This window comes from Callorhinchus milii, unplaced genomic scaffold, assembly GCF_018977255.1.
Source record: "Callorhinchus milii isolate IMCB2004 unplaced genomic scaffold, IMCB_Cmil_1.0 Scaffold16, whole genome shotgun sequence".
NCBI classification, from domain to species: domain Eukaryota; kingdom Metazoa; phylum Chordata; class Chondrichthyes; order Chimaeriformes; family Callorhinchidae; genus Callorhinchus; species Callorhinchus milii.
This window is the reverse complement of record NW_024704757.1, coordinates 14,629,618-14,640,804: the sequence shown is the minus strand read 5'-3', so window position 1 is coordinate 14,640,804 and position 11,187 is coordinate 14,629,618. Positions and strand designations below refer to the sequence as shown.

The 11,187-nt window shown below is 39.5% G+C and overlaps 2 protein-coding genes across 2 annotated transcripts; both read left to right on the top strand.

The window, feature by feature from the left end:
• The first annotated feature begins 206 nt into the window (after positions 1 to 206).
• On the top strand, positions 207 to 1,514 carry LOC103188411 (hemoglobin subunit alpha-like). Its single transcript, NM_001292778.1, is given in 3 exon segments — positions 207 to 343; positions 586 to 793; positions 1,121 to 1,514. Coding segments are annotated over 3 exon segments (423 nt in total). The 5' UTR covers positions 207 to 254; the 3' UTR covers positions 1,247 to 1,514.
• A 6,835-nt stretch (positions 1,515 to 8,349) lies between these two features.
• Positions 8,350 to 9,715, top strand: LOC103188412 (hemoglobin subunit beta-like). The gene is given in 3 exon segments (NM_001292784.1): positions 8,350 to 8,464; positions 8,806 to 9,016; positions 9,271 to 9,715. Coding segments are annotated over 3 exon segments (429 nt in total). The 5' UTR covers positions 8,350 to 8,372; the 3' UTR covers positions 9,397 to 9,715.
• The last annotated feature ends 1,472 nt before the right edge of the window (positions 9,716 to 11,187 follow it).

Sequence of the window (11,187 nt, the reverse complement as noted above, 5' to 3'; positions counted from 1 at the left end):
TCAGCTGAAAATGAAGGGGGGGAAACGGATGATTAGTTGGAAGAGTTTCAATGTGCATTACGCCTTATCGCCGCACTTTGGTTGGCAAAAGAGGGGGGAGGAGAGACGACTCAATCCTGTTCAGGCGAGAACCAATAGGAAGCTGTGAGCAAAAGGGTGGGATTAGAAGCTACACAATATAAACTTGCCGCTGGAAGTGCCCAGCATCGCATTTTCTCTCCTAGTTCGGAAGAAACAAGATCCCACTTGCAGCCATGGTTCTCTCAAAAACCGACAAAGCTCTCCTCAGCAGCAGCGTTGGCAAAATACAGGCCCAAGCGACTGGTTCAGATGTTTTGGCCAGGTAACGGGTTCATATTTGATTGGGGGTGAGGGGGGGACGCGGCAGGGTAGTGGTTTGCTTTAATGCCAAGCCTTGGGTCTCAAGTGAGTGGCATCGATAAATTGTAATCCTGTTTCCTAGTACTTTCACAGCGATTCATACTGCAATTCTAGATAGTATTAATGCATTTCCTGGCAAACAAGGCAATGGAGTTTAACTTGTTTTTCTTTCCCCCACTCCCACCACTCTCTCTCTCTCGGTAGGATGTTTGCGAGCTTCCCTCAAACCAAGGTGTACTTCGTCGGCTTCAGCGACTACACTGCAAAAGGCCCCAGAGTGCAGAAACATGGCTTGACTGTCATGACAAAGATAATCGAGGGGATTCAATACCTGGATAGCTTGAGAAGTTTCTTGGATGCGCTCAGCGCCAAACATGCCCATGAGCTGATGGTGGACCCCGTCAACTTTGGGGTACGTAAACCTTTAACACCCCACTGTCCTCGCTCAACCACCCCGAAAAAATAAGTTACAATTGAGCCTCCTTTACACTGTCACTTGATAATAATTCCCTACATTAATAATAATCCTTGAATTTGATATAGGGCTTTATCAGGTCGTTATGACTTGACATAGGTCATTGTGAAAACGCACCACTTCCTTAGTCCGTTGAACTAACTCTGAAAACTTTTTTACCGAGGATAATTTGTCAATGTTAAGTACCGTTATTCTTATTCATGGTGTTCGGAAAGCTGTCGGGAAGTCCTGTAAGTAACGCTGCTTTTCTGTTCTTTCTTGCAGTTTTTGGGTGAGTGTGTGCTGTCCTCATTGGCTTACCAGCTGCCCGACTTCTCACCTGAGATGCATTGCGCCTGGGACAAATACCTTTGCGAATTCGCTTACCTTCTGGCCGAGAAGTATCGTTAAACATCAACTGATGGAAGTTTCCGGAAGAATGGCATCTTTGTTTCACTCAACTGTTCGGGAAATAATGCCTCTCAACACGCTTTAAATCTCCTTTTTTTTTCTCCGCTCGTGCGATTTGCTGCCGTTTAATCCCATTTCTCACAAATATTTCTCTTTGTAAACTGGGGGGGGGAGAAGCCAAAATGAATCGCAGAAACCACGTGTTGTAACAATCTTAACGTTCAAGATCCCAGGAAAACTTGTAACAAATAAAGCATTGCTTTTTCTTTCAAATCACTTGTGTTGTTGATCATTTTCATTCGCGGAAAAAAAATAACCCCAAAACAAACACGCATTTTGTTTGCATAATATACGAACATATCACGGCAAAAACACACCCTAAAACTTTACGCCTTCTCATACTTTGTAGAGGAAAGGACATCAGGCTGTTAATCAACTGTTCTAAATCCATCACTTACCGAGAGGGTGAAAATAATACCATCTTAAATTATGACTGTTTAAAGGAGTTAAATTCAACGCATTTTTTTTAAAAAAAACACAGAAAACTCACGATCAGAATAAGTCCCCCACTTTCCCATACTCTGCAAACGCAATCAAAAAGGAAGGTCTTTAGGCGGGATTTGAAAGTGCAATATCCAGACAAGTGGGCAAACAGCAACACAGGGAAGTTCCACACAGATACGGAGCGGAGCATGGTCTGTTTTTGGGTACTCCGAAGCATTGCGATGGGATGTGTCAGTCACTTGATTGACTCTCTTCCACAATTAGATAGTTTTCCTTTAGGAAATGACGTTGTGGGAGATAGTACACGGGGAGTTCAGGACATGAGTGCATGGGATCACCAGGAAGGTGGACGGTGAACTGGATGGACCTTGGTGTTTTTTGTGTCTGGCATTTCTTATGTTCTCAATTGTTGAGCTCAGTTTGTACGTGGAATCAAAGTTAAGATCTAAAAAAGCCTCCAAACTGATGGTTAGTTCAGGAAACGGAGCAAATTCTAACGAGGCCTCTACTAGTCTGAAGTTTCGGGTGAATGCAGAATTGGGGTTGAAATATGAATTGGACCCCACCCGGAGTCAATAAAAATTGACTCTTTCATCTCAGCCTATCTCAGCTTCACCTTCCATTGTGCGGTTGTTTAAAAGAACTTACTGAAAACCGGCTTCAAAAATTAAATGGTGATCGTAAACCCTTAGTTTTATTATCTGGAGTACGTCTCAAAGCACTCCACAGGATTTACTGTCAAACAGAGTGGCTGTTTGTCTCGTGGGCAAAGTAAAAAGGTTCGAGATAGACGCACTCAAATGTTACATGAACTGAATCTAGACACAGCTGAAATTTCTCTCCCAGTGGTAGCACCGTCTATTGAATTGAAAACAATAACAATAATAGTCATCCTTGCATTTGATATAGCGCCTCATCACCTCGTTGAGGCGTCTCAAAGCGCTTCACAGGATAGACTGTAAAGTGAATTGACTGTATATTTTGTGGGTGAAATACGGCAGCCAGTTTGACACAGCAATGTCAGCCTCGACGATATGATTCCACGTCCCGATGTGGTGTTTGAACCCATAGACACGGCTGGGAATTGTTCTGCTAAGATATTTTTCACCGTAAATGACTTTCCAGAAGCTGTGCTGCTGTGCTTCACTTCTCTGCGACTCAGCAACTTTCACAAACATGAATTTTACATTAGTTGAGTAAATCGCAAACACAAAGTATCTGTCTCACCAGATGTTTAATATAAAACTATGAATGTGGAGGGCATAGAAGAGAGAAACTTTTTCCATGAGCCGTGCTCGTAATAATAATTTTGCTGGAGATATGATTGTTGAATAATTGTGATTATTTTTCTCTTAGGTTATAAGAAAAATTCCTGAACACTATAGTATTGGAAGTCACAACAAGTGTTCGAGAATGTTTTAAAAAATACAGTCATAGTTATTTAAATAATTTTCCAACTGGGAAGCATCACCGTTGAAATTAAAGAGCGTACAATAAAATTCTACACTTAAGGAACGTTGCAAAAGATTTAAGACTCTTTCATAAAGTATTTGTATTGCTCAAATATTTATCAGTAGAAATAGTATTTCCAGACACGAGTGTTCAAATGTGAGAGTGATTTATAGGAAATAATTACCCACGTCTCCTTAAGAGAACAACAAAAGAATCCTCCTCTAAATTTGTTCAAAATTGTTATTCAACAAAGATACATGAGGTAATAAATTAATAATTGTTGCGTGTGGAGTCCTGTACATTAATAATAATAATCCTTGCATTTAATATAGCGCTTTTCACGTCGGGAGGACGTCCCAAAGCGCTTCACAGAACACACTGTAAAGTGAATCGACTGCATATTTGTGGGCGAACGCGGCAGCCAATGGCGCACAGCAATGTCCCACAAACAGTCGTAGATTGAAAATGACCAATTTATTATTGTTTTTGGTTTTGGAGGGATTATAATTAGGCTCTGTGTGGAGTAAGGAAACTTGCCTGAGGTTTGGCCCTCTGCCTGGAATTGAACTCAGGTCTCTCGCTTGCAAAGCGAGTGCTCTAACCACTGAGCTACAGGACTCCACATGGCTCTAATGGCTCGAGCGCTCGCCTGGCAAGCGAGAGGATCTGGGTTTGATTCCCAGCAGAGGGTGAAATGTTGGGCAAATTTCCTTACTCCCCACGCCTCTGTTTACCGAGCAACAAGTAGGAACCCATTTGTTAGTTGATTGTCGGATCGCTTTTCCGGGGGGAATAATCCCTTAGAAAAAAATCAGTCGCTAAATCCACGGCTGTTTGTGGGACCCTGCTGCGCGCCCACAAAACAAACAGCCAATTCACTTTACCGTATATTCTGTGAAGCGCTTTGAGACGTCTCGAAGACGTGATAAGGCGCTATAGTAAATTCGCGGATGATTATTACTTGACATTGTGCCTTATCACGTCGTCAAGGCTTCTCAGAGTACTTCACGGGATTTTACCGTAAAATGTAGTGACTTTGTATTTGGTAAGCAAATTTGACCATCGATTTGCGCACAGCAATGTCCCACAAACAGCCATAAATTGAGTGACCAATTTTATTTGGAGGCCAGTTAGCCAGGACAGGGAGGGAAACTCCTTTCTCTTACACTAAGTGTCATATTAGCACTTGTCTTTGACGATCGCTGTTCTTCTTTGTTAGGATTCCCGGTTTTCCTTGTTAGGACGACTGTTTATTGGACGCTGCAAAGTATACAGTCAATTCACTTTACAGCCTATTTTGTGAAGTGCTTTGCGACACCTCAAAGACGTGAAAAGCGCTATATTAAATGCAAGGATCGTTATTATTATCATTATTATTTATTTAGTTTCAGTCTGATCTTTTTCTGCAGAGAGGAATTCCCCAAATTGAAGAAAATTAGTGAACTTTCTGATCTCAACTCCATTCTTATATACTATTGAGTTGTGAGTGCTTTCATTGATTGAATACATTGGCTGATGCAACCAACCTGTGCGAAAAGGTAAATAATAATAATAATAATATAACTTGCATTTATATAGCGCATTTTACGTGAAAAATCCATCTCAAAGCTCTTTACAAACACATCTCAAAGAGAGCTCTGCGTGCCTAGTTGACATTGTCGGGGTTTCGAAGCGTCCTGCTGAATTGAAAGGCGCTACATAAATTTAAATTCTATTTAAATTCGCAATTGTATTGCAATTGGAAAATGTAGGAGAAATTCCATCTGCGTCTAGATCTATGTAGCATTTCAGAGCATCCAGAATGCGACAAATTCTTAAATGCCGCCTTAATTTTGAAGCTTCTCTTTTGTACAGGGTTTTTAATGGATAGGTAAGCCACGTGGCTGGGAAAGAATTAGACAAACAATACCAAATAGTTTGATCGACAGGAAGAAAGCAATTGTTGAAACTTTCTTTTTCGAGCGACCTTTCCTGTCCGCCGATGTTTTTAAAAGTGAGTAGAGAAACAGCACGTAAATATTAAGGTCCTGCAGAATATTTCTTTAACAAAATGCTGGTTCCAACTGATATCACAGAATGAGCCAACTCCCTCTTCATGATGGGTGGGTCACAGTCTTGCTCGTGTAAGATAAGTTAAGATCGTCATGGGGTGGGGGGGCAAGTGGCGGAATTGATAGCTTTTCAAAAAAAAAGCAAATTAGTCGATTTTCCAAGAAGATATCAAAACAATGGTAATGATCAGTTAGTTACGTGGGTTTAATGTCCAAGGACTTGCATTATTTTGGTCTTTCTTGACATCTAATAATGTGTTTCGCCCACAAAATACACAGTCACTCCGCTTTACAATGTATTCTGTGAAGCCCTTTGAGACGTCTCGAAGACGTGACATATCAAATGCAAGGGTTAGTATTATTATATTATCATAACATTCTTCTGGGGGTTAAAATTTCCCTTGAAACGGTAACGAATGAAACCAACACACAACATGATTTTTACACTTAAGTGCGCGAGTGCACAAGATATTTGAAGCTACTGTGATCCAAAGAAATTCACAGCAAAAATCGAACGAAGTCCTACCTTTTTCCGAGTGCCTGGAACACAAACAGGTGGTCACGAAACTTTACAGGATCTCTGAAGTGCTTTGAGACGTTTCAATATGACAAGCTGCCATATCAAATGCAAGAATTATTATTATTATTATTATGGAACAAGATTGAAATAGAAGTCGGAGATCTTTTTTCCCCCCAAACCCTTGTTAAAATAATCCGCTGAATTGCTACGTCATTAAATCCAAGTAACTGTGAAGGCGACAAGAGCGATCACCATTAAAAGCTAGACGTAGAAATAAAATGCGAGCGTTGTTAGTTATAGATGAGGAAACCGCTTACTGATGGCTTTTCATTATAAAAGATACTCAAAAATTAAATGTCAGAATAAAATCATTGAATTAGGGTATTTAAGGAAACTGAAGATACTAAAAATTGCAAATTTCCTCTTACTATTGCCCACAAACTATAAAATAAATGTTCTTATTTTGTGTAAACTGAGACGCTTAATTTGCATTTAATTGGAATGACTGCTCATACCAAAGCCTGAGGAGAAACTGAAAAATATGGAACAAGAAACATACAAAAATTATATTGTTAAGTGACACTTTACTTTATGTAACTTTGAACAAAAAATGCCGCATACTCTTTAATTGAATTATATGTCATTTATATCAGATCAAGGTTGATTTCAGGGAAACTTTTAAGACTTCAGAATAAATGGCCAATCAAGAAACATACATATCACTCTTCCAGACCAACGATTCTAAATAAATTGATGTATACTTTCATTTTAGGTGCAAAGCAAAAAAAGGTTTTAAATACGTTTTGAAACGGAACATCATTTCGAAGTTATTTCCTTTAGAATTGTGCAACCGTTGCACATTACATCCAGTTTCGATGTCTTTTGTGCGTTGAAAACTTTTGCATTTTGAGACTGACATTTTAGTGTACTTTAATAATAATAATCCTTGCATGTAACCTACGCAGCAAAAAAAAACTTTGCTGAGTGATTCGGTATATTTCCATGTCTAGATTAGGTTACAATTTGTTTTAATAATTCACAATGGATAGACATTTGTCGTTAAACAAACTGACTGGTTATAAAAGTAAACCAGCACTTTAATTTAAGTATAAAGCGTTTCAATAATTTATTTTCTAGAGGGGGAAACAAATGTCTTGGGATAAAGGTATCGATTTCACCATTCTTTTTGAAAACACTGTTCCAGAAATCATTACGAATAACGATTAACATTTTGACTGAAGATGTAAGCAACTTGTTTATTGCTTTTTGTACATAGTTTGGTGTTACCTTAACGACTCCTTTTAATTCAACTTCAAATGGAGTTTGTTCTTTCAATATCATTAAGTCAACTGTGATAATTCTGTAAAATATTCATTCATTAGCCCAATGTCTTAATTCTTCTTAATGTGTTATATTATTCCATCTGCTAAACCTTTTCCGATTTGATTGCTTCAATTATAAAACGTTAATTAGGCATTTCATCATTTTATTGTAATGTCGCGTCAGAGTTCCATTTGCTTGCACTTTAATCCCGTGAAGCATTTTGAAACATCCCAAACTAAGAGGGGTGATATCAATTGCGAGGATTATTATTGCTTTTAAAATAATAAAACATGCACATTACTAAACGAGCACAGCGATCAGATGCAGTTAACAAAACAAGATTGAAAAAACAAAAATCTACATTCATGTTATTCAACTCTTCAGCTAAATATTTCTATCCAGTTTTTAGCAATTACCAGAAAATGTTAAACGGACATTATTTTATAATTGTATGGACAGTTGTTTTTAAAGGAGGTTTTAGAAAATAATGTTACTTTACATTAATTCATTCGCTTCCATTTGAAATGATTCACCATTTCAATCATCTTTTAAATAATCCTTGCATTTGATATAGGACATTTTTCACATTGAAATGGCTCGTAAAGCTTCACACAGTGAGTCATTTTGAATGGCAGTGGCTTTGACTACACAGGCAAACACCACAAGTTTAACTGCTCAGAGCTGTCTCCCACTAAAAGCAATGAGACAAATTAATTAATATAATACAAATACATTTCATTATTCACTTGTACCTTCAAACAATAGAATTGAAAGGTTCGGGAATTATGTTGGTAAATTAAATTTGTGCCAACTGATAACAGTTCAAAATGTTAATATATATATGTATATATTTATCAAATGCATAATAAGACAGACAGACGTCGCAATTAGAATTACGCAGATCAGAAATTTGGTTTTGGATCAAACTTAGAAGTAAAGAAGATTTGAAACATTATTTGGGGGGAAAAGTATTTGCGAAGGTGGCGTTGGACAGTTGGACAGTACTGGGAGGGAATGAGAGGGAGGGCCTGGTGGTGATGGGGTGGGGGAGTAAGGAAACCAATTGAGTCCTAGTGTCAACCCTTGGGCAGTAAGCCCATTACCCAGTTACACGCTGAGACCCCACCTACCAGTTGTTCTGCCCTATTGGGTTGAGGCATTAGTTTGGGAGGTGCCCATCTCCAAACTATAAAAACTGCGAGACAACTGCATATCAGCACAGCTTTCTTCCAGCATAATCCTCATCAGGTTGAGCTTGCAAAAAAGAGGCAGAAAAATGGTTCAGTGGTCACAGGCAGAGCTTGATGTCATCCAAGGCAAATGGGCTGCTCTAGACCCAGAAAAGTTCGGTGGCAAAGCACTCGCCAGGTTTGATGGCTTTCTTTTTATTTTATCCATTTTTTTTTGATGGGGAGAAGGGGGAAGAGAGAAAGAAGACACAAGCCTTCGCTGTTACAAACGTTCAATGATGATGTCTTCATCAAACCTCTGTCTTCTTCTGAGTTTCAGAGTAAAAGATTTTTTTATATAATTGAAGGGAAGGAAGAAATTGAGGCCCCCAATAGATTATGGGGGAAACTAATTCAAGTTTGATCGCTGTCTTCAAACGTGATTATTTAATTATTTAAATCCAAATGAGGAGTTCTGCTCGCATTGGTGTCATTCTCACGGTTTTGTGTGCATTTTTATTTACTGTTTTCGTTTTCCAGAATGTTTGTGGTCTACCCCTGGACCAAGAGATACTTCGGCAAATTCGGTGGCAGGTTCAAGGCCTCTGATCCGGTGGTCATGGAACATGGAGCCAAGGTGATGGGGAAAATGCAAGTTGCTGCCAAAGATCCAGAAAAGATTAAGGAAATCTTTGAATACCTCAGCAAGCGTCACTCTGATACCATCCATGTGGATCCCGAAAACTTCAAGGTAAAGGCGGCTGAATGAGATTTCGCTCCAAAGCATTGAGCCACCGCGCTCCCAAAGTAGAGTGAGGTAGACCGACAGGCTGTGGTTTGTTTTAACAGGTTCCACATTGCTTTCCTTGGGGTTGGGGTGGGAGGAAATTGACTAGAGATCACACAGAATTGGAGGAGAAATAGTTAGCCTGGGGTTGGCGCTTCGTAATGTTATTTCAAACTCGTGCGTGTCTCGGCTAATGTTTCGAAATATTTCTTCTGCAGCTCCTGGGTAGTTGCATGCTTGTTGAAATGGCTATGACCAAAGGAGACTGGTCCCCGGAAATCGAAGCAATCAACCGCAAATTCGTTGACGTCTCAATCGCTGCTCTGTCCAGAAAGTACCATTAAATCTGCGGAGAAAAGGGTGGCTCCGTTTTGTCTTATTTTGTTTCCTTTTTCGTTAACTCCGGAAAAGGAAACAAAAGGCAATAAGAACAACAATCGCCAGGGATCCATCTGAAACTAATGCAATTCTCTGTATGCTCTTAAGAAATTGGACGACAAGCAGGTTTTAAGACATGCGTGTAAAACACAATAAACTCTGATGAATTTCGAAAACTATTGCTTCAGCTTTGTATGCAATCTTGCAACCCAATTTATTTCCGAGAGTGTCTCAAGGAAATATTCCTGTTGCTTACTACTTCAATAAAAAAAATCAATACTTCTGACATTTTTGGGATACGTTTGATCATTTCACTGCAGCGATGAAACACAAGTGACACTGGACATGAAATCGGTTATCACAACACACGCGTCGCATTAGATAGACTGCACCGAACGGAACCCAGTCGTTTGCCTCAACTAACCTCCACCCCTCTTATTCCCGTCTCCCCACTCCTCCACTGTCCCTCTCGTGTGCGTCGTCAACAACAACTTGTATTTATACAGCGTCCTTCGCAAGGGAGCGCTTACGTTAAATACTCTTAATGCTTTTTGGCTTGAACCACAGCTTTCCACCATTTTGGAGTCCTGTAGCTCAGTGGTTAGAGCACTCGCGTTGCAAGTGAGAGACCTGAGTTCAATTCCAGGCAGAGGGCGAAACCTCGGGCAAGTTTCCTTACTCCACACAGAGCCTAATAATAATCCCTCCAAAACCCAAAACAATAATAAATTGGTCATTTTCAATCCACGACTGTTTGTGGGACATTGCTGTGTGCAATTGGCTGCCGCGTTCGCCCACAAATATACAGTCGATTCACTTTACAGTGTGTTCTGTAAAGCGATTTGGGACGTCCTCCCGACGTGAAAAGCGCTATATCAAATGCAAGGATTATTATTATTATTATTATTCTCACCCCTTTCTGCATGAGGCAGTTCCTCTGATATTCCTGTGAGCCCTGCCACCGCCTGGTATACATTTACACCCCTTGTTTTATACAACCCATGAATATGCACCTCATCGAATCCTTTACTTAATTTTAAACACAGATATTAAGGCATACAAAATGCTCCTGGGATCTGAAGCTTTAAGTCATTTCACTTACTTTTCATATTCATTATTATTTAGCCTTAGGAATAAAATTACATGGAAACCTCTATACCCTTCCACACATCTCCACACACATACACACACACACACACAGTCTGAGTGCGTTAAGGGAGATAAGCACTGGACTAACATAATGTGAATCACCTTTTTTTGTTCTTCATGGGCTTTGCATCGTTATCTTTTCATAAACATTTTGTGGAGGAAAAATCCTCAAATGTGGCTTTAAAAGTTTGGGTGCTGTGCGCAATTGGCTGCCGCGTTTCGCCCACAAAATATGCACTCAAATGGCTTTGCGTTATATTCTGTGAAGCGCTTTGAGACGTCTCGAAGATGTGATAAGCCACTGTATCGAATGTAAGGATTGTTAGTAATAAAAGTTTGCCTTCCTCAATGATAGAATCCAGAGGCTCTGCAGACTGGGAGATACAGTGTCAAGCTTATACCTAAAAGTTAAAAACTAAAAAAAAATGTTTTTCCAATGACTGTGAACTGCGGAAATGAATAAGTTATGTTAAAATGTGCTCAAAAAATATTCCTGTTGATCCTGTATAACAGGATAAAGAGAACAGGCTAAAATACATTTAAAGCAACAAATATATTTCTGTACAATGAAGTCAAGTGACTAACTGCTGTACTATAGCGTCACCCTG